This window comes from Pseudophryne corroboree, chromosome 3 (assembly GCF_028390025.1).
Source record: "Pseudophryne corroboree isolate aPseCor3 chromosome 3, aPseCor3.hap2, whole genome shotgun sequence".
Lineage (NCBI taxonomy): Eukaryota > Metazoa > Chordata > Amphibia > Anura > Myobatrachidae > Pseudophryne > Pseudophryne corroboree.
In genome coordinates, this window is record NC_086446.1 from 91,968,188 (window position 1) to 91,991,658 (window position 23,471).

Genomic DNA, 23,471 nt, shown 5'->3' on the forward strand with positions numbered 1-23,471 from the left:
TGGGAGTTGGATTTCTCCATTCTGAACTGATCAAGTTCCTGGTCATCCCTCAAGCCACCCAGGAGATTGTCTTGGGCATGCCCTGGCTCCAGCTACATAATCCACAGTTTGACTGGTCAACGTTGCAGCTTACCTCATGGGGTTCACATTGTCATCAATCCTGCTTAGCCCAAGTGTGTCCCATTAAGTCTACCGAAGTAAAGACACAGTCAAGTCTCCCAGCAGCTTATCAAGACTTCTCAGACGTCTTCTGTGAAAAGGCTGCTGATATCCTGCCGCCCCATAGGGAATGGGATTGTCCCATCGATCTCCTTCCTGGCAAGAAGCCACCTAGGGGGCGCACCTACCCGTTGTCTGTTCCTGAAACTGAGGCGATGAGTAATTACATCAGAGAGAATCTTCAGAAGGGATTCATCCGTCCGTCATCATCTCCCGCTGGTGCAGGTTTCTTCTTTGTTAAAAAGAAGGATGGAGGACTGCGTCCATGCATTGACTATCGGGGTCTCAATGACATTACTATCAAGAATAGTTATCCATTACCACTCATTACCGAATTATTTGACAGAGTTAAAGGAGCCCGCATCTTCACCAAGTTAGATCTCCGCGGTGCCTATAATCTCATCAGAATCCGGAGTGGTGACGAGTGGAAGACAGCTTTCAACACTCGAGATGGCCATTATGAATACCTGGTAATGCCATTTGGGTTGAGTAATGCTCCAGCAGTGTTCCAACACTTTGTGAACGAAATCTTTCGTGATGTCCTGTATAAGTACCTCGTTGTTTACTTAGATGATATCCTTATCTTCTCCCAAGACCTTCCATCTCATCGTCTACAAGTTTGTGAAGTTCTCCGACGTCTTCGTGAGAACCGGCTCTACGGGAAACTATCTAAATGCACCTTTGAAGTTCCCTCTATACCCTTCCTGGGTTATATAATTTCCGGATCGGATCTTCAGATGGACCCGACAAAATTGGAAGCTATTGCCAATTGGTCCATTCCAAACTCTCTCAAGTCTATCCAGCGATTCCTGGGTTTCGCCAACTACTATAGAAAATTTATTCGAGGATTCTCCACTATCATCGCTCCTATTACCAACCTGACTCGGAAAGGGGCAGACCATTCCAACTGGTCAGAAGAAGCCTTGGCAGCCTTCCAGAAGATCAAGCTAGCCTTTATGTCTGCTCCAGTGCTGTCTCAGCCAGATGTCAACAGACCATTCGAGTTAGAGGTAGATGCCTCTACAGTTGGGGTTGGAGCTGTTCTCTCCCAGAAGGGATCTGATGGGAAAGTCCACCCTTGTGGATTTTATTCTCGAAAGTTTCTTCCTGCAGAAGCTAACTACTCCGTGGGAGATCAAGAACTACTGGCGATCAAGCTGGCTCTCGAGGAATGGAGATATCTCCTAGAAGGGGCCAAACATCCGTTTAATATCTACACGGATCATAAAAACCTGCTATATTTAAAGGCAGCTCAGTGCCTTAACCCTCGCCAGTCCAGATGGGCTATGTTTTTCTCACGTTTTAATTTCAAGCTTCATTTCCGCCCAGGTTCGCAGAATGTGAAAGCCGACGCGTTATCCCGATCCATGGAATCTGAAGAAGGAACATCTGACTCAGTGCCACATTCCATCCTGAGTCCCGTGGTTTTCGCTGCATCTCAAGTCTCCCCAGCTCCTCCTCCTGGTAAGACTTTTGTTTCCCCAGATCTCCGTCCCAAGTTGCTATCTTGGGCCCATCAATCCAAGTTCACTGGTCATCCTGGGGTCCTGAAGACCTTCAAGTTCCTTTCTGCTACATATTGGTGGCCAAAGATGAAAATGGACATCCAGGATTTCGTGGCATCCTGTCCTAAATGTGTGCAGCACAAGACTCCTCGTCAGTCTCCAGCAGGTCAGTTACAACCACTGTCTATCCCTAGTCGTCCCTGGTCACACCTGTCCATGGATTTTATCACCGACCTTCCTCCTTCTCAAGGACATAATACCATTTGGGTTGTAGTGGACAGATTCACCAAGATGGCTCATTTTGTTCCTCTCCAGGGTCTCCCTTCTGCCCCAAAACTTGCCCAAATCTTCCTACGGGAGATTTTCCGCTTACATGGTTTACCCTCTGAAATAATATCTGACCGGGGGGTACAGTTTGTAGCGAGGTTTTGGAGGGCCCTCTGTTCTGCCATGCAGGTCAAACTGAAGTTTTCATCTTCATACCATCCTCAGACGAATGGGCAGACAGAGAGGGTCAATCAAGAACTTGAGACTTTTTTAAGATTATATGTTTCATCTTCCCAGGATGACTGGTTCGATCTGCTCCCATGGGCCGAGTTTGCCCACAACTTTCGATACCATACTGCCACTGAAACGACACCATTCTTTGCAGTATATGGGCAACATCCCCGTGTACCTGATTTCCAAGAACTCCCTCATATGGATGTTCCTGCTGCCACTAATGCTCTGACTCAGTTTTCATCTATTTGGAGAAAAATTCACGTTTCCCTCAAAAAGGCCTCCAGTCGGTACAAGGTCTTTGCCGACCGCAAGAGACGTGCGGTTCCCCATTTGAAACCTGGGGACAAGGTTTGGCTATCAACCCGTAACCTCCGTCTCAGGGTCCCATCCATGAAGTTTGCACCACGCTTCATTGGTCCTTACCCTGTCGAAAGAGTCATCAACCCAGTGGCCTATAAATTAAAGTTACCATCTTCCCTTCGTATACCTAACGCTTTTCATATTTCTCTCCTCAGACCTCTAGTCCTAAACCGCTTTCAGAATACTCTTCCAGTAGGTCCCAAGGTTCGAACTCAGCGGGGCGTGGAATTCGAGATCAACAAAATTCTGGACTCCCGTTGTCGATATGGACGTCTCCAGTACCTGGTCGATTGGTCCGGTTATGGCCCAGAGGAGAGAAGTTGGGTGAATTCGTCCGATGTCCATGCTCCTAGGTTGGTCCGTGTCTTCCACAGCACTCATCCCTCCAAACCACGTGGGTGTTCGGTGTCCACCCCTAAAGGAGGGGGTACTGTCAGGAATCGACTTACCAGGCTGACATCCGTCCGCCGCTGCGGACTCCGTCCTGGCTCCCTGCGGTCACCTGTCACCTATGCCCCTGCCATGGGACATCATCAAGGGCCTGGGAACACTCCTGAGACAGCGGGCATGTAGCGCGCCGCGTCCCTGCTAGGCCGCAGCGTGGGCGCCGCCATGACAGTCTGTAAACAGCCAGTATACTGCGGCCAATCTGGTGCTTGGCCGCACCCACTTTCCTTCACTCATCCAATCCCTGTGCACCATGGGGTACATAAGAGACTGCAGGATCAGTCTGCAGGCATCCTGGACTTTGTGTCATTCCTGCGACCCATATGAAAGGATCGGTTCCTGTTGCTCCTGTGTTCCTGGCTCTCTGGTTAAAGACTTGTATTCCTGGTTACTCTGCACAGCCCCGTGGAACTTCAAGGCCCAGCAATACCTGCAACCTGCAAACAAGGCTTCACACTCATCACCACCTTGTGTGCTTCAGCCTGCAGTTGAGACTGACTCCAGGTGTGTTTCATTCCTCCACCTGTGATACAGCTTGCTGCTGCCAGTGCTTCATCACCTGCACTGTGAAGTCAGACTCCTGCCTCTGCTCAGGTTTGCCATTCTACATCTTGCTGCCTAAAGTTTCCTGTTTTAAAACCTGCACTGGTTTCCAAACCAGAACCATTTCACAAGCACCCGTTCTTCTGTTTATTATATTACCGGTTATTATTTCCTCAAGTCATCTGTCATCCAGTGCCATAGACTTTCAGTTATTATGCTGAGTGATTGACTTTATCATCTGTTATTATTATTTCTGCTACCACTCTGTTATAATCATCTGCTAATAAATATCATTTGCGCTCATGCGCAGGAACGTTATCCAGCCTCCTCGTTTTCTCCCAGCTACCTCCACTGACCCACTAGCGCCCCCTCCGGGGACACAGCCCAAACACAATCTGACAGAGATCCAAGTACAGACCTGGGTTCAGGTCCCACATATCCTTCACCTTGCCACATAGAATTTTAGGCTGGCCGCCATTTTACACAACAGCGGCGCTTACAAGAAACAGTCACTACATACAGGGCGGGTACTGTCCTCCCTTTATTATTTAGTGGTATTAATCCTGTTTGTATTTTGGGTTCCAAAGCAGCGCAAAAGGTTTTCACATGTCACAAATGTTCTGCGAGGTTCACTCAGGACAGTCGGATAATTCCCTGTTATGTGAGGATTGTGTGGCGGAGCCATCTGCTCAGCCCTCAACACGGCTGCTGGACGCTCCTGTTTGGACAGCTCAGCTTACGCAGGTAATGTCGCTGTTAACCAGAGACCCCTTCCATCATTTCTCCTCCGCAGGTTTAAAAAAAAAAAAAAAAAAAAGGAGGTTGCTAACCGCAATGTTATACGACTCTGCCGATGAGAGGACTCTCTTGGAGGAGGCGATAGAGGTCCAAGATACTGATGACGTCGGTGTTCTGTTGAATCTGAACCAGTGTCTCAGGTTATCAAGATGGATTTCTCCAACCATTAGTAGCAAAACAAAAAAGCTATCTAAGAGATTCAATGGATGTTCTACGAGTTTTGGAAGGCTTTGAGTGGAAAGAAGGATATATTCTGGTAACCTGTGATATCACTTCTCTATACAGTGTGATTGGGCATACAGTAGGATGCGAATACGTGGAAAAAATCCTATGTGAGGATAGTGATTTGCATCATCGCCAGATAAATTTCATTATGGCAGCGGTCAAATTCATCCTAGACCATAATTATTTTTTGTTTAAAGGAGAGCATTACAGACAGGTCCGTGGGACCGCGATGGGCACAAAATTCGCACCGGGGTATGCTAATCTGTTTGTGGCAGAATGGGAGAACCAAATGATATGGAATACCAATCCAATGCTGGATAAAATAAAACTGTGGAAAAGGTTCATAGACGATCTTTTATTTGTCTAGTCAGGCAACCAAGAAGACCTGGACATCTTTATCAAGTATATAAACCAGAACGAACTTGACCTGTACTTCACCGTAAACTACAGTAAAGAAAAAAATGGTCTTTTTGGATTTGGAGATCTATGTGGAAGAGAATGCACTCGAAACACGGACACATATCAAAGAAGTAGACTGTAACACCTATATTGAGAAGACAAGCGCCCATCATCCGAACTGGCTAAGCAACATCCCAAAGGGACAGTTCAAACGGATAAAAAGGAACTGTTCGAAGAAAGAAGAGTATGAGAAACAAGCACAAGAGATGAAGAACAGATTTATCGAAAAAGAATATGATGAAGTAAGTCTCAAAAAGGATTACGAAGAGATCCTGAATCTGGAAAGAAATACCCTCATGATCCCAAAAGAGTTAAATAAGGAGAACAAGGATGTAATGAAGAATGAGATATCCTTCATCACTCAATACAGTTCACAATCGAAGAAAGTGGAGGGAGTTCTAAATAAATATTGCCCAATTCTATTAAAGAATGAGAAACTGTGTGAAATTCTTCCGAAGAAACCTAAGGTGATATATAGAAAGGCAAGAAATATTAGATCATCATTTGTAAAAAGTGCTCTCCCAATGGAAACAATAACAACAACAGAAGAAGAGAAATCCACCTGGTTAGAAAATGGAAGGAAAACTGGATTTTTTCATTGTCTGAGATGTCAGAACTGCAAAAACATCAAGCATACAAGTACAAAGAATATTCAAACTTTCTCCTCAAATGCTAATAAGAAGAAATTCAAGATAGAAGAAGAAATAACATGTGATACAAAGGGTGTAGTGTACCTCCTGGAGTGTCCATGTGGACTACAGTATATAGGAAGGACCATCAGGCCGTTGAAGAACCGTGTCTCAGAACATATTAGAAACATCAGAAACAAAACAGAGACCCACAGTATTCCTGTACACCTCAAACACCACCACAAGAGTGACCCTACGGGTCTAAAATTCATCGGTATAAAGAAAATAAAAAACAACTGGAGGGGTGGGGATAAAGTGGCGGAAATATCAAAGGAAGAAGCAAAGTGGATTTATCAAATGGATACCATCACTCCAAAGGGTCTTAATATTGATTTCGACTTGGCAAGTTTTCTGGAATAACATCCTGCCCAAATATTTTAATGAGCACTGTTCCATTTCTGATGAGCATAGATCCTCTAGATCAGGCATGTCAAACTCGTGACCCTCCAGCTGTTGTGAAACTACAAGTCCCAGCGTGCTTTGCCAACATACCTTCCACTAATTAGCTGGTAAAGCATGCTGGGACTTGTAGTTTCACAACAGCTGGATGACCATGAGTTTGACATGCCTGCTCTAGATCTTTGTACGGAAATTAGACCCAAAAAAGGGAAAATTCTTTTTCTGTCTTCTTTCCTTCTCTTTTTTCCTTTCTCTTTCTTTACTATTTCTCTGTCCTCCATCTGGGGGACGCTGCGCCGTTACTTGTGGGTTAGAGGTGTGTGGTAGTGGAGTTTGGCACAGAATCTAAAGCTGACTCCTCCCCCCTCTAACCCCTCCCATCTCCTTCCTGCTCAGCCATATTCAGTTTTTATTTTGTGCCTGTGGAGTACAGACACAGTTTTTATTTCTCCTAGATTTTTTTGTTTTTGTTTTTTTGTTTGTTGTTTACAGGATGCCTAGTCCCTGTTTACGGGTGACAGGTATTGATGGAGTGGACTAATATTCCACTCGAGGATGCTGTCTAGAAAGGCCACCATACCTGGGTCACTGGGGCCTTTGTACATTAACGACGACAGAAGAAAGGTAACGGACAGCCACAATCTGTCACCGACAGTATTGGGCTGTCCCTATTTATTTCACTCATTTATTTCATAAACATGCACGCCAGCCGAGCCCCCCCCGCCACCAGCGGGAGCGGCGCCGGAGATTTCTCCCCTACAACCGCAGTGAGAGACCTGGAGGGTTGTGGGGACAGATGGCAGACTGGTCCGGGAGAATCTTCTGACTCCCGGGGACCAGCTAGAAGCCGCCGCGGACGCTGTGAGTAGCGGCGCGCGGCGGCCCGAACTTCCGGTTTCAGCGCGGGGTGACGTCAGCAGTGCAGGGACGGCTTCCCGCCCTGCTCTGCCCGCGCGCGCGCCAATCTGCCTGACGCCATCTTCTTCTGCACGGAGACAGGGGGACGCTGTGCGCTTCACACACGGAGCCTGCCAGGGGGAGAATTTTAACATAATCGCAAGTATAGAGGGGGCTGATCAAAGGGGGGATTACAGGCCATATTGGAATCCACCTAGGGATTAACCTAATAAGGAGAGTCTCTGACTTGCACTCAGTCATCCTGGATTAGGTCCCACTCTATCCTTAATGTAGATTGTTAACACAGCTCATTAGTCAGAAGGTTTAGGGTGATTTTATTTTAGTGTATACCTTCAGAATGGAAAAAGTGACTAGTAAACCGGACAGACCTACAAAGGGAAAAACGGCCTCGGTAGTTTATTTTTCCTGCTCTCAGTGTGGCTCAAAGCTGGCTAAAGGTAGTTCTGACGCAGGTACCTTATGTGCTTCATGCTCTGGTGCATCAGTGACAGATCAGCAGGGAGGTTCCGCAGATCAGCCGACGCCCCCATGGGTTAAAAACATGGTGGACGCCATTTCAGATTTGCGTCAATCTAGGGAGACTGAATCTGCTCGGACTCAGGTGGAGCCTTTATGGGCCCAAAATATGGGAAAGTGCCTCACTGATTTAACTCAATCTTTGAATAAGTTTGTAAATGCTGCCAGCAGTTCGACTGCTACTAAACGATCGCAGCCGTTACCTGCTATAGCATTTCCAGGTGAGGAGGCGGACACCCTGGCATCTCCATTGGAGGAGGGGGAGGTAGATCCTGAATGGGATGAAGTTTCGGCTTGGGAAGATGAGGAACCTTCTACTAGTTCAGGTGTTAGATTGTTAATAGAAGCCATTCGTCAGACTCTTAATATTCAGGACACGGTGGTAGAGGAAACTCCTTCCCCCTTCTTCAAACGACAAAAGAGACAGGTTACGGCCTTCCCTTCTTATTCTCACTTTGCGGATATTTTAAAAGAACCCTGGCTTAAACCGGATTCTCGTTTTCAGGCGCCTAAAAAGTTAAGATTTCTATATCCTTTTACAGAGGAAGATACGAAATTTTGGGAGACGGCCCCTAAGGTAGATGCTCCTATTTCACATCTAGCAAAAGCTACGGTTATTCCGTCGGTACAGTCTGTGACCTTAAAAGACGCTACTGATAGAAAGATTGAAGCATTACTAAAATCTATGTTTTCTTTATCAGGTGTTTCTCTCCGTCCAGTACTGGCGAGTGCCTGGGTACTTAAGGCCGTGGATGAATGGCTTGCACAGGTGGTATCGGGAATGCAGTCGGATGATCCGTCGGAAGCCATTCACGTAGCGGAACAGATTTCGGAGGCACTCACTTATGTGGGTGAAGCCTTGTTGGATTCGGTTGCGCTACAGACCCGGGTTTCAGCCTTGACAGTATCTGCAAGACGCTCTTTGTGGCTTAGAGTTTGGAATGCTGATTCTGACTCAAAGCAAACATTGACGGCTGTGCCTTTTGAAGGTGAGTTCCTTTTTGGATCAGAGTTAAAGAAGATTATTTCAGATTCTACTGGAGGAAAGAGCCCTTTCCTTCCATCTGCACCTCACAAACCAAAACCTACAAGGTTTCGGTCCTTTCGTACGCAGGGCAGAGGTAACTTCCAATCCTTTCGTGCTTCCTCCAGATTCCCAAGAAGGGGCTCTTTCAGAGGAAGAGGATATCAGGCTATTCGCAGACCGGCCAGTAAGCCTGCCGACAAACCTGAGGCATGACGTCTCAGGTCCCCTGGAGGGATCAATGAAGGTTGGGGCCCGGTTACTTCAGTTCAGGGAAGTGTGGCTCCTATCGAAACCGGATCGGTGGGTAATGGGGGTCATTTCCAGAGGATATATGTTGGATTTCGAAGAGACGGTCCCAACCCGACTATTCATAACACCTCTCCCAGACGATCCCTCCAGACGGCAAGCTCTTCTTCAGGCAATCACAAACCTCTTACAAAATGGAGTAATCATTCCGGTTCCCTCTCATCAAAGGGGGCGGGGGTTTTACTCAGGTCTTTTTCTTGTGGACAAGCCGGATGGTTCGTTTCGGCCCATTCTGAATCTGAAGGCTCTCAACCCGTATCTCTCAACCCAAAAATTCAAGATGGAATCCATTCGCTCAATTATCGCCGCCATGGAGCCAGGGGAATATTTGGCTTCAATAGACATAAAAGACGCCTACTTACATGTCCCGATTTGGATAGGGCATCAGTCTCTGCTGAGATTTGCAATCGGGCCGGAGCATTTTCAGTTTCAAGCTCTTCCCTTTGGTCTTTCTACGGCTCCCCGAGTTTTTACAAAGGTCTTAGGCCATGTAGTCGCAGTTCTTCGTTGCCAAAGGGTCAACATCACTCCATATTTGGACGACCTGTTGGTCAAGGCACCGTCAGCGGAGATTCTCACTCAGAACCTGCAGTTAACAATGGAGACTCTACAATCGTTCGGGTGGATAATCAACTTTCCAAAGTCATCTCTACTCCCTTCTCAGAAGATGATTTTTCTGGGACTTTTATTCGACACCAACAGCCAGAAGGTGTTTCTTCCTGCGGACAAGATTCAGGATCTGCAGTCGAGAATCCGAACCCTGTTACACTTACCAGTAGTGTCGGTCCTCAGATGTATGCAGGTGTTGGGCAAAATGGTATCCTCCTTCGAGGCAGTTCCATATGCCAGATTTCATGCCCGTCCTCTTCAAACGCAGATTCTCAACTGTTGGACTCGGACGGAACCACGTCTCGAATTGCAGTTGATCCGCTTGTCGATAAAGACTCGTCAGTCTCTTCACTGGTGGCTTCACAGTCACAATTTGAAAAAGGGTGCACCGTTCACAATCTGGTCTTGGATGATGGTCACCACGGACGCAAGCCTCAGTGGTTGGGGGGCAGTTTTCCAGACTCATCACTTCCAGGGACGCTGGAGCAATCAGGAGTCAAAATTGCAAATCAACATTCTGGAACTAAGGGCGATTCGGTATGCACTCATTCGCATTCAAACCATGGTGCAGGGTCAACCAGTTCGGGTGCAGTCCGACAATGCCACCGCAGTGGCTTACATCAACAAACAGGGAGGAACTCGCAGTTGGTCCACAATGAGAGAGGTCGCTCAGATCCTCGCGTGGGCGGAACGCTGGGTTCCGGTGATCTCCGCGATCCACATTCCAGGAGTCGAAAACTGGGAAGCAGACTTTTTGAGTCGTCACACGATTCATCCGGGGGAATGGGAACTTCATCAGGAAGTGTTTCTCTCTCTAGTGGATCGATGGGGAATGCCAGACATAGACCTGATGGCGTCTCGCCTCAACGCGAAACTTCCTCACTACGGAGCAAGGACTCAGGATCCACAGGCAATCCTGATCGATGCTCTTACTGCCCCATGGCAATTTCAACTGGGATATGTGTTTCCGCCAATCCCACTGATTCCGCGTCTACTCCAACGCATTCGGCGAGAGGGTCTCGCAGTGATTCTAGTGACTCCAGATTGGCCGCGTCGACAATGGTACACTCTTCTGCGCAGTATGGTAGTCGGAGATCCCTTTCGTCTACCTCTGCGACCAGATCTGCTTCTTCAAGGGCCTTGTCGCCACCCAGATTTACATCGGATGGCTTTGACGGCTTGGCTCTTGAATCCAAGATTTTGAAGGCAAAAGGTCTTTCTCGATCGGTTGTCCAGACGATGATTCGAGCTAGGAAACCGGTGACCTCAGGCATTTACCATAGAATATGGCGTATTTACATTGCATGGTGCGAAAAACGGAGACTGACTCCGCATTTGTTTAGACTACCTCGCCTACTCTCTTTCCTTCAGGAGGGTCTCGACAAGGGCCTAAAGCTTTCTTCACTAAAGGGTCAGGTTTCAGCTTTATCGGTTCTTTTTCAGAAGAAACTAGCAAATATTCCAGAGGTTCAAACATTCCTGCAGGGAGTACTTCGGATTCAACCACCTTTTGTCCCTCCGGTTCCTCCCTGGGATTTAAACTTGGTCCTTACGGCTCTTCAGACCTCTCCATTTGAACCTTTAGAATCAGTTGAGCTCCGTTATCTGACACAGAAAGTTGTTTTTCTGTTGGCTATTGCCTCAGCTAGACGAGTATCTGAGTTGGCGGCCCTTTCTTGCAGACCCCCCTTGTTAGTGTTTCATGAGAACCGGGTGGTTCTACGGACTAAACCTTCTTTCCTCCCAAAGGTTGTTTCAGCATTCCATTTAAATCAGGACATTGTACTTCCTGCCTTTACTCCGACATCTTCTTCTGGTGAGGACTCTCATTTGGCTCTTCTGGATGTGGTTCGAGCCTTGCGTATCTATTTGTCTCGCACAGAGTCATTCCGTCGCACGGATAACTTACTGGTTTTAATTGATGTTCCAAAACGAGGTTGGCCGGCCTCCAAAAATACTGTGGCCCGTTGGATAACTTCGGCCATAAGACAGGCTTACCTGTCTTCTCATGTTTCGGTTCCTGACTCAATTAGGGCTCATTCGACTAGAGCTGTTGGAGCCTCTTGGGCTGTTCGCGGTGGTGCATCTGTTGAGCAACTGTGCAGAGCAGCGACCTGGTCGTCAGTTCATACTTTCACAAAGTTTTATCGTTTTCATACTTTTGGTTTGGAGACTGCCTCTGTTGGGCGTCGTATATTGAAGACGGCTATGCCGTCACCGTCTCCCTCCTCTCATTAGCTTGCTTTGGGAAATCCCACAAGTAACGGCGCAGCGTCCCCCAGATGGAGGACAGAGAAATTGGGATTTTTGTTTACTTACCGTAAAATCTCTTTCTCTGAGTCCATCTGGGGGACGCTGCGATCCCTCCCATAGTTTGTCTGGTTTAATTGGTTAATTTTTTTATTCTGGTCTATCTCCTTTGGCTTGGCTAAACGTTAACTGAATATGGCTGAGCAGGAAGGAGATGGGAGGGGTTAGAGGGGGGAGGAGTCAGCTTTAGATTCTGTGCCAAACTCCACTACCACACACCTCTAACCCACAAGTAACGGCGCAGCGTCCCCCAGATGGACTCAGAGAAAGAGATTTTACGGTAAGTAAACAAAAATCCCAATTTTGTCAGACTGATTTTTTATAATTAAAAAAATAATAATTAAATTTATACATTTATTTTTATAATAACTATTTTTGTTTTGTGAATATATTATCTTTTATAGAGCATGAATTACTCTTAGTAAATGCATGAAATTTCCCCTGGAAAGGAGTTAATGTATAAGAAATTGGTCCTTACTGCGGGATCCTATCATTGGGAAGTCCAAGGTATATAGGACACTGTCTATGGTATGGCACCCATCCCTGACGAAGCCTTTTAGGGGAGAAACGCGTTGGATCACAGCATACCAAGTTTGGAAGCCTGCGCTAAACCCGACCCGCTGACTGCACACATCCCCGGAAGCTGGAAGCCGCGAAACCGGAAGCTACTGGCATGCGTTCCACACGTGCGGGCCAGACGATACAGGCTGTATCGGAGCTCTGGGAATCGGCTGGCCGGCTCTACCGGAGGTCCGCGGAGCTCAACGGGGCACGGACCCGGTAAAGGAGGGGACGGAGGACTCAAAGCTTAAACGCCTACAGGTATCATCACCAGATAAGCGCTAGCCCGCACATTGCACAGTGGGCAATAGAGAAAGTGCTAGGAACTACTTGTTCATTGAACACGGCTGCAGTAAAGGGTGAAACAACCTAAAACTGTTTTAAATGGTTTTGAGCAATTACAAATTGTGATGAATTAAGCAGCGGGGGATAAGGCAATATACGGCTAATAAGGCTCACACTAATAGAGACTGTTTTCTTAGTGGTATCAAGCTTTATCGACGTGGGACTAGCAGGTCTCGGGACATTTGTCTGTGCCTTTAAGGCGACTATCTACTAATGTCTGTATAAGGCACTAGAATATTAAGACCAGCATATAATTTTGCTTTGTCTGTATAAGGCAGTAGACTAATACGATCAGCATACTACCTAGTTTTATTATGTGACGTAAAAATAAGATTATGTTGATATTCTAAATGAAATTAATTTCATGATCTTTTTTTGAATAAGTTGTGTTTTAAATACAAAATAAATACACCTAGACTAAATCAGTCTGACTGTTTCTCTATCTTCTTCAAACTTTTGGTGCGCCAAGATTGCTTTTGTTTACGGTCAAATATTGCTAATCAGGGTACTAGTTCATCTATCGGCTGCACCGTCTGGACTAATACTGTACTTCACCCCTGTTGTTTCTTCGATTTTTCTATCCTTCACACTTTTCTTCTCCTGATTCCTCTCATTTTAATATTTATAGTGTTTATCTATTTTTTATTTATTTATTTTCTTTCTTATAAATAAAAGGGGATTGCGCAGATAGTATTTCTCTATATATCAAGACGCTTGTTGCAGCAGTTCGTCTGGTGCTGCAGGTGAAAGAGTCGGAACTGGACTCTTCACGTCCCTCGGGGTTCGGCATGAGCTGGATGTGCTCCTGACGGCGGCCTGGAAACATCCAGATGCACAATTTCCGGTATCAAACAATTTTGTCTTCCTATCCTTTCCCCGCAGATAGCAGGAAACGATAGAGACCCCTCCAATTGTATATCCTTCGGTGTGTCGCCGGTCCAAGAAGCTGCCGATTCCTGCTGCAACCTTGCTGAAAAAGCCGCCTGAGGGAAATATGCGGCAGCGGAGGTTCTACATTGCCCGGCGCAGGTAAGTTGTTGGGGAACAATTGTCCTCAGGGTTACAGGACGGTTTGCATCAGGATCAACTGATACCTTTGGCAGATCATATTCACAAATCTGCTTTATATCCTTTTAAGGTCTCCAAGGACGTCTGTATCCTCGGAGCCTGAATTTCCTTTTTGATTATTTTGACCAGAAAAGCTCTCTGGCTGCGGCGGTGGCAGGCCGATACGGAATCCTATAGGGCAGCAGAGATGATGCCCTTTACGGGCCTGATTGGGAAGGATTTTACTGCCTGGACTTCTCAACTGGGGGTAAGTCCACTTATCTTTCCACTGCTGCTCCAGCTCCACGACGGGGCTATACCGGTCCTTCCTTTCGGTCCTTTCGTGCCCCTTCCAGGTTTCGAGGCCATGCCAGGAGTGGTACCTCTGTCACCAAAGGATCTCGAAGTAAGAGGCAGAGGTTCAGCAAACTCGGCCCAGGCTGTTGGTAGGTCCTCCACCACACCCACCGCATGACGGGTCTCCCTCCCACCTGGGGGATCCCAGGGTGGGCACTTGTCTATGGATTTTCAGGGAGGCCTGGGTATGCTTGGGTAAGGGTTCTCATCACTTACGGTTACATGCTCGATTTTAGAATCCAACCTCCTAGGTGTTTCTTCACTACGGGTTTGCTGGTTTTCGACGTCAAGTAGAAGCTTCTATCCGCAAGGGTGCTGATCCCTGTTTCCTCACTTCATCGGAAACAGGACTATTTCTCAGGCATTTGTTTTTCCCGTACTGACGCCGGACGGCTCGGCCAGGCCTATTCTGAACTTAGAGGTTCTCATTCCATTTTTGAGGAATCCCTTCAGTCTGTTATTGCCAGTTTGGAGCAAAACGGGTTTAGGCGTCCTTAGACATCAAGGATGCCTACTTACCGGTTCCCATTTGGCTTCCACTTGAAGCTTTTCTCCGATTCGCGATACAGAATACTCATTTTCACTTTCAGACCCTTCCGTTCGGTCTCTCTTCCGCTCCTAGAGTGTTCACGAAGGTCATGGAAGTCGGGATGGCCCTACTTCAAAGGCAGGGAATGACGATTGTCCCCTAGCTGGACAATCTACTGCTGGAGACCCACTCTGCAGACCTGTTACTTCAGAATATCCGGATGACCCAGGATCTTATGGTTCGGCACGGGTCTCCTTTATGCCCCTCGCACAGTTTCTGTTCTTTATCTCAGCCGCCAGGTTGGGCACCCGGGTGAGTGGACACTCAATCCCCGGAGTTTCGTCAGCTGGTCCACCGATGGGGGTGACCTCTGATCATCCTCATGGCGTTCCGACTATCTCTTCAACTGTCTCTTTATTTCTCTCGGACGAGAGCCCTGGCGGCAGTAACCGTGGATGCCCTCATGGCTCCTTGGAACTTATGGTTAGTTTATCTTTCCTCCTTTCCTGTTACTACCTCGATTTCTGCAACGCATAAAGGGAGAATGCGCGCTAGTCCTCCTGGTGACTCCAGATTGGCCGCGCAGGACTTGGAATTCCGTCCTGCACCTGTTGTCATTAGAGGAGCCTTGGCTCCTGCCTCTCCGGGACGATCTACTACAACTGGGTCCTTTTTTTTCTTCAGCCTAACACAGGCTTCGTTTGGCGACGTGGCTGTTAACAGGACCTTCTAGGAAGGCAGGAGTACCCTCGTTCGGTTATACCTACTATGCTCCGAGCTCGGAAGTCGGTCTCCTCGTCTCACTATTACCACTTTTGGAAACTTTATGTGGCCTAGTGTGAACATCGAGAGGTTTCCCTTTCGGTTTTTCAGTTAGCCGCCTTAGTTTTCTCCAGGTGATTTTCTCTGACGTCCTAAGTGGATGCTGGGGACTCCGTCAGGACCATGGGGATTAGCGGCTCCGCAGGAGACAGGGCACAAAACTAAAGCTTTAGGATCAGGTGGTGTGTACTGACCCTCCTCCAAGCCTCAGTTAGGTTTTTGTGCCCGTCCGAGCAGGGTGCAATCTAGGTGGCTCTCTTAAGGAGCTGCTTAGAAAAAGTTTTTAGGTTTCTTATTTTCAGTGAGTCCTGCTGGCAACAGGCTCACTGCATCGAGGGACTTAGGGGAGAGAAGTTCAACTCACCTGCGTGCAGGATGGATTGGCTTCTTAGGCTACTGGACACCATTAGCTCCAGAGGGAGTCGGAACACAGGTCTCACCCTGGGGTTCGTCCCGGAGCCGCGCCGCCGACCCCCCTTGCAGATGCTGAAGATTGAAGGTCCAGAAACCGGCGGCAGAAGGCTTTTCAGTCTTCATGAAGGTAGCGCACAGCACTGCAGCTGTGCGCCATTGTTGTCACACACTTCACACCAACGGTCACGGAGGGTGCAGGGCGTTGCTGGGGGCGCCCTGGGCAGCAATGTATAATACCTTATTCTGGCTAAAAATACATCACACATAGCCCCTGGAGGCTATATGGATGTATTTAACCCCTGCCAGGTCTCAGAAAAACGGGAGAAGAAGCCCGCCGAAAAGGGGGCGGGGCCTATTCTCCTCAGCACACAGCGCCATTTTCCCTCACAGAAAGGCTGGTGGGAAGGCTCCCAGGCTCTCCCCTGCACTGCACTACAGAAACAGGGTTAAAACAGAGAGGGGGGGCACTTATTTGGCGATATGTATATATATATATTAAAATGCTATAAGGGAAAAACACTTATATAAAGGTTGTCCCTGTATAATATAGCGTTTTTGGTGTGTGCTGGCAAACTCTCCCTCTGTCTCCCCAAAGGGCTAGTGGGGTCCTGTCCTCTATCAGAGCATTCCCTGTGTGTGTGCTGTGTGTCGGTACTTGTGTGTCGACATGTATGAGGACGATGTTGCTGAGGAGGCGGAGCAATTGCCTGTAATGGTGATGTCACTCTCTAGGGAGTCGACACCGGAATGGATGGCTTATTTAAGGAATTATGTGAGTCGGTTGACGACATGAGACGGCCGGCAAACCAATTAGTACCTGTCCAGGCGTCTCAAACACCGTCAGGGGCGTTAAAACGTCCTTTTACCTCAGTCGGTCGACACAGACACAGACACGGACACTGACTCCAGTGTCGACGGTGAAGAAACAAACGTATTTTCCTTTAGGGCCACACGTTACTTGTTAAGGGCAATGAAGGAGGTGTTACATATTTCTGATACTACAAGTACCACAAAAAAGGGTATTATGTGGAGTGTGAAAAAACTACATGTGGTTTTTCCTGAATCAGATAAATTAAATGAAGTGTGTGATGATGCGTGGGTTTCCCCCGATAGAAAATTATTGGCGGTATACCCTTTCCCGCCAGAAGTTATGGCGCGTTGGGAAACACACCTTAGGGTGGATAAGGCGCTCACACGCTTATAAAAACAAGTGGCGTTACCGTCTCCAGATACGGACGCCCTCAAGGAGCCAACTGATAGGAGGTTGGAAAATATCCTAAAAAGTATATACACACATACTGGTGTTATACTGCGACCAGCGATCGCCTCAGCCTGGATGGGCAGCGCTGGGGTGGCTTGGTCGGATTCCCTGACTGGAAATATTGATACCCTTGACAGGGACAGTATTTTATTGACTATAGAGCATTTAAAAGATGCATTTCTATATATGCGAAACTCTGGCATCAAGAGTAAGTGCGATGTCCATATCTGCCAGACGATGTTTATGGACACGACAGTGGTCAGGTGATGCAGATTCCAAACGGCACATGGAAGTATTGCCGTATAAAGGGGAGGAGTTATTTGGGGTCGGTCCATCGGACCTGGTGGCCACGGCAACAGCTAGAAAATCCACCTTTTTTACCCCAAGTCACATCTCAGCAGAAAAAGACATAGTCTTTTCAGCCTCAGTCCTTTCGTCCCCATAATATCTGCCCAGGGATAGAGGTAAGGGAAGAAGACTGCAGCAGGCAGCCCATTCCCAGGAACAGAAGCCTTCCACCGCTTCTGCCAAGTCCTTCAGCATGAAGCTGGGGCCGTACAAACAGGTGCGGTGGGGGGTCATCTCAAGAGTTTCAGCACGCAGTGGGCTCACTCGCAAGTGGACCCCTGGATCCTACAAGTAGTATCCCAGGGGTACAGATTGGAAATTCGAGACGTCTCCCCCTCGCAGGTTCCTGAAGTTTGCTTTACCAACGTCTACCTCCGACAGGGAGGCAGTATTGGAAACAATTCACAAGCTGTATTCCCAGCAGGTGATAATCAAAGTACCCCTCCTACAACAAGTAAAGGGGTATTATTCCACACTATATTGTGGTACTGAAGCCAGACGGCTCGGTGAGACCTATTCTAAATGGAGTCACTCAGAGCAGTGATAGCGAACCAGGAAGAAGGGGACTATATGGTGTCCCTGGACATCAAGGATGCTTACCTACATGTCCAAATTTGCCCTTCTCACAAAGGGTACCTCAGGTTCGTGGTACAAAACTGTCACTATCAGTTTCAGACGCTGCCGTTTGGATTGTCCACGGCACCCCGGGTCTTTACCAAGGTAATGGCCGAAATGATGATTCTTCTTCAAAGAAAAGGCGTCTTAATTATCCCTTACTTGGACGATCTCCTGATAAGGGCAAGGTCCAGAGAACAGTTGGAGATCTGAGTAGCACTATCTCAAGTAGTTCTACGACAGCACGGGTGGATTCTAAATATTCCAAAATAGCAGCTGTCTCCGACGACACGTCTGCTGTCCCTAGGGATGATTCTGGACACAGTCCAGAAAAAGGTGTTTCTCCCGGAGGAGAAAGCCAGGGAGTTATCCGAGCTAGTCAGGAACCTCCAAAAACCAGGAAAAGTGTCAGTGCATCATTGCACAAGGGTCCTGGGAAAAATGGTGGCTTCTTACGAAGCGATTCCATTCGGCAGATTTCACGCAAGAACCTTTCAGTGGGATCTGCTGGACAAATGGTCCGGATCGCATCTTCAGATGCATCAGCGGATAACCCTGTCTCCAAGGACAAGGGTGTCTCTTCTGTGGTGGCTGCAGAGTGCTCATCTACTAAAGTACCACAGTTATGCATTCAGGACTGGGTCCTGGTGACCACGGATTCCAGCTTGAAAGGCTGGGGAGCAGTCACACAGAGAAAAAATTTCCAGGGAGTGTGATCAAGTCTGGGGACTTCTCTCCGCATAAATATACTGGAGCTAAGAGCAATTTACAATGCTCTAAGCTTAGCAAGACCTCTGCTTCAAGGTCAGCCGGTATTGATCCAGTGGGACAACATCACGGCAGTCGCCCACGTAAACAGACAGGGCGGCACAAGAAGCAGGAGGACAATGGCAGAAACTGCAAGGATTCTTCGCTGGGCGGAAAATCGTGTGATAGCACTGTCAGCAGTTTTCATTCCGGGAGTGGACAACTGGGAAGCAGACTTCCTCAGCACGACCTCCACCCGGGAGAGTGGGGACTTCATCGAGAAGTTGTTTCCACATGATTGTGCACCGTTGGGAAAGACCAAAGGTGGACATGATGGCGTCCCGCCTGAACAAAAAACTGGACAGGTATTGCGCCAGGTCAAGAGACCCTCAGGAAATAGCTGTGGACGTTCTGGTAACACCATGGGTGTACCAGTCGGTGTATGTGTTCCCTCCTCTGCTTCTCATACCAAAGGTACTGAGAATTATAAGACGTAGAGGAGTAAGAACTATACTCGTGTCTCCGGATGGGCCAAGAAGGACTTGGTACCCGGAACTTCATGAGATGCTCACGGAGGACTCAGGGCCTCTGCCGATAAGAAGGGACTTGCTTCAGCAAGTACCATGTCTGTTCCAAGACTTACCGCGGGTGCGTTTGACGGCATGGCGGTTGAACGCCGGATCCTAAGGGAAAAAAGGCATTCCGGAAGAGGTCATTCCTACCCTGGTCAAAGCCAGGAAGGAGGTGACCGCACAACATTATCACCACATGTGGCGAAAATATGTTGCGTGGTGTGAGGCCAGGAAGGCCCCACGAAGAAATTTCAACTCGGTCGATTCCTGCATTTCCTGCAAACAGGAGTGTCTATGGGCCTCAAATTGGGGTCCATTAAGGTTCAAATTTCGGCCCTGTCGATTTTCTTCCAGAAAGAATTGGCTTCAGTTCCTGAAGTCCAGAAATTTGACAAGGGAGTACTGCATATACAACCCCCTTTTGTGCCTCCAGTGGCACTGTGGGATCTCAACGTAGTCCTGGGATTCCTAAAATCACGTTGGTTTAAACCGCTCAAATCTGTGGATTTGAAATATCTCACATGGAAAGTGACCATGATGTTGAGCCTGGCCTCGGCCAGGCGAGTGTCAGAATTGGCGGCTTTGTCTCACAAAAGCCCATATCTGATTGTCCATTCGGACAGGGCAGAGCTGCGGACTCGTCCCCAGTTTCTCCCTAAGGTGGTGTCAGCGTTTCATCTGAACCAGCTTATTGTGGTACCTGCGGCTACTAGAGACTTGGAGGACTCCAAGTTGCTAGATGTTGTCAGGGCCCTGAAAATATAGATTTCCAGGACGGCTGGAGTCAGGAAAACTGACTTGCTGTTATCCTGTATGCACCCAAAAAAAAAAAAAAAAAACTGGGTGCTCTTGCTTCTAAGCAGACGATTGCTAGTTGAATGTGTAGTACAATTCAGCTTGCACATTCTGTGGCAGGACTGCCACAGCCAAAATATATAAATGCCCATTCTACAAGGAAGGTGGGCTCATCTTGGGCGACTGCCCGAGGGGTCTCGGCTTTACAACTTTGCCGAGCTGCTACTTGGTCAGGGGCACACCCTGGCTGAGGAGGACCTGGAGTTCTCTCACTCGGTGCTGCAGAGTCATCCGCACTCTCCCGCCCGTTTGGGAGCTTTGGTATAATCCCCATGGTCCTGACGGAGTCCCCAGCATCCACTTAGGACGTCAGAGAAAATAAGATTTTACTTACCGATAAATCTATTTCTCGTAGTCCGTAGTGGATGCTGGGCGCCCATCCCAAGTGCGGATTGTCTGCAATACTTGTACATAGTTATTGTTACAAAAAAATCGGGTTGTTATTGTTGTGAGCCGTCTGTTCAGAGGCTCCTACGTTTGTCATACTGTTAACTGGGTTTAGATCACAAGTTATACGGTGTGATTGGTGTGGCTGGTATGAGTCTTACCCGGGATTCAATAGCCTTCCTTATTGTGTACGCTCGTCCGGGCACAGTATCCTAACTGAGGCTTGGAGGAGGGTCATAGGGGGAGGAGCCAGTACACACCACCTGATCCTAAAGCTTTAGTTTTGTGCCCTGTCTCCTGCGGAGCCGCTAATCCCCATGGTCCTGACGGAGTCCCCAGCATCCACTACGGACTACGAGAAATAGATTTATCGGTAAGTAAAATCTTATTTTCTCGGCTGTGCTTCAACTAGGTTCACCTGAGGTTCAGGTCTCTTTCTCTTTCGGTTTTCTTCCAAAGGAAATTAGCCTTGCTGCCGGAAGTTCGGACTTTCTTGCAGGGAGTTCTCTAAATGCAGCCTCCTTTTCGCCTTCCAACGGCACCAGGGGACCTCAACCTGGTTCTCACTTTTCTGCAGTCTCTGTTATTTGTATTTCGGGAGTCGATGGAGATGAACTATCTCACCTGGAAGGTGGTCCTTCTCCTGGCTCTGGCTTCGGCCAGATGGGTGTCGAAACTTGGGTCTCTCTCCCTCTCTTTCTCGCTCTCTCTCTTGTCGGCCTCCTTACCTGATATTCCATGAGGATACGGCTGAGCTTCCTGCTCAGATGTTGTTTCTTCCAAGGGTGGTGTCCGCTTTTCACATAAATCAGCCACTTGTGTTTTCGGCCCTCTCGGCTGATTCACCGGATTCGTGATCTTTGGATGTTGTCAGGGCGCTCCGACTCTCTGTGCAGAGGACTTCGACTATTCGGCAGTCTGATCTCTTAATTGTTCGGTGCGATGCTCCCGTCCTGGATGGCCGGTTTCTAAGCAGATGTTGGCCCATTGGATACGTCTGGCCATCAGACAGGCTTATTTGGCGGTTGCTTGAGAGCCTCTGTCTTCCATTTCTGCGCACTCTACGCGTTCTGTGGGAACTTCGTGGGCGGGCGGCCGCCCGCGGGGTTTCCGTGACTACTTTATCTCGCGATGCCACTTGGTCGGGCCGTCATACGTTTGTCACGTTTTACAAGTTTGACACTTTTGCGGCCTCTGTGTCACAGTTTGACTGGGCGGTTTTGTAGGGCTCTCAGCGCTCTCCCTCCCGTCTTGGGAGCTCTGGGACGTCCCCATTGTATCTTCACTCCAGTGGCCCCTAGTGGATGAAGGAGAAATCAGGATTTTGGTACTTACCGATTAATCCCTTTCTCCAAATCTACCACAGGGGCCACTGGACGCCCACTCTGCACTGTTTTCCTCCTACGTCACTTCTCTGTTTACAGGTCACTGTGTGACTGCTCGTTTTGTACATGTTACCATTTCGCTATGTTTCCAGGTTGCCTTGGTGTTATCCTGTTTTAAAGGGTTTATCTACCTCCTCTACTTTAACGTTGGTCTTTTCCAGCTCTCCTCGCGCACAGTTTTACCTAGACTGGCTTAGAGGGGGGACATAGTAGGGGAGGAGCTAGTCACATGGTTATAAATTTAAAGTGCCAGCTCCCAGTTACTGCCTACTATATCCCCATTGTATCTGCACTCCAGTGGCCCCTGTGGAATCGGAGAAAGGGATTTATCGGTAAGTACCAAAATCCTGATTTTAGTATAAAAAAGAAATCCTCAGCCACTTTTCCTGTGTCAATGGAACTAAATACCCTGTTTGAAGAACCGTGGGTTAGTCCTGATAGGAAATTTAAAATCCCTAAATGTTGTTATCTTCCTTTCCTTTTCCTCCTGAGGATAGGAAAAAATGGGAAAATCCAGTGATAGTGGATGCATCAGTCTCTAGGCTGTCACGAAAAATTGTATTGCCTGTCCCAGGTGCAGCCTACCTAAAAGACGTGGCTGACCGCAAAATTGAGACTATGCTCAAATCCTTGTATACAGCTGTTGGGGTGGCCCAGAGACCCACTATAGCATGTGGGTGGATTACAAGAGCCATTGCCAAATGGTCCGGTAACCTGATTGAAGGGTTAGACGCCTTGCCTCAGGAGGAAGTAATCTTGTTCCTACAGCATATACAGGACTCTGCAGATTTTATTGTGATAGCCATAATAGAAATAGTTTTGCTTAATGCACGCACTACGGCTATGGCAGTGTCTGTGGAAGTGGACTCAAGGAAAGGCGTGGAAGGGCCTCCCTTTCACAGGCGAGGCCTTATTTGGAGATGAATTAGACAATTGGATCTCCAAAGCTACTGCGGGTAAGTCCACATACCTTCCTTCTGCAGCACCCCCAGCTAGGCAGGCCTACTCAGGACCCAATTTACAGTCCTTTCAGATGGCCAAGTTTAGATGCAAACCCAGAGATACTTCTACAGCCACCAGAGGCGCTAGAGGTAAACCACGCAAACCAACAACTGCCGGTTCACAGGAACAGGACAGTTCCTCAAAATCTCTGCTTCCTCAAAACCTTCAGCATGACGGTGGACTGCGATGCCTGGAAGACCGGCAGGTGGGAGCCCGACTAAAATTCTTCAGTCACATCTGGACGGGAAAAACACGCCGTGGCATTGTCGGTGGTCTTCATTCCGGGAGTAGGCAACTGGGAAGCAGATTTCCTCAGCAGACACAACCTGCAACCAGGCGAGTGGGGCCTTCACCCGGAGGTGTTCCGGTGGTTGACAAGTCAGTGGGGATATC

The 23,471-nt window shown here is 48.0% G+C and overlaps 2 protein-coding genes across 3 annotated transcripts in view; both read left to right on the forward strand.

The window, feature by feature from the left end:
- The window catches only part of LOC135054840 (oocyte zinc finger protein XlCOF7.1-like), a 75,616-nt gene that overhangs the window by 7,896 nt on the left and 44,249 nt on the right, over positions 1-23,471 (forward strand). The gene's annotated exons all lie outside the window — the stretch shown is intronic.
- LOC135054834 (uncharacterized) lies at positions 6,865-10,738 on the forward strand. The gene is made up of 2 exons (XM_063958220.1): positions 6,865-8,568; positions 8,732-10,738. Exons 1-2 carry the CDS (start codon positions 7,401-7,403, stop codon positions 10,723-10,725), a joined length of 3,162 nt encoding a protein of 1,053 aa, XP_063814290.1. The 5' UTR covers positions 6,865-7,400; the 3' UTR covers positions 10,726-10,738.

Coding starts and splice junctions, on each gene's coding strand:
- LOC135054834 (XM_063958220.1), top strand. CDS start 7,401: ATGGAAAAAGTGACTAGTAAACCGGACAGACCTACAAAGGGAAAAACG. Junction 8,569..8,731: donor GACGGCTGTGCCTTTTGAAG/GTGAGTTCCTTT, acceptor TGCTTCCTCCAG/ATTCCCAAGAAGGGGCTCTT.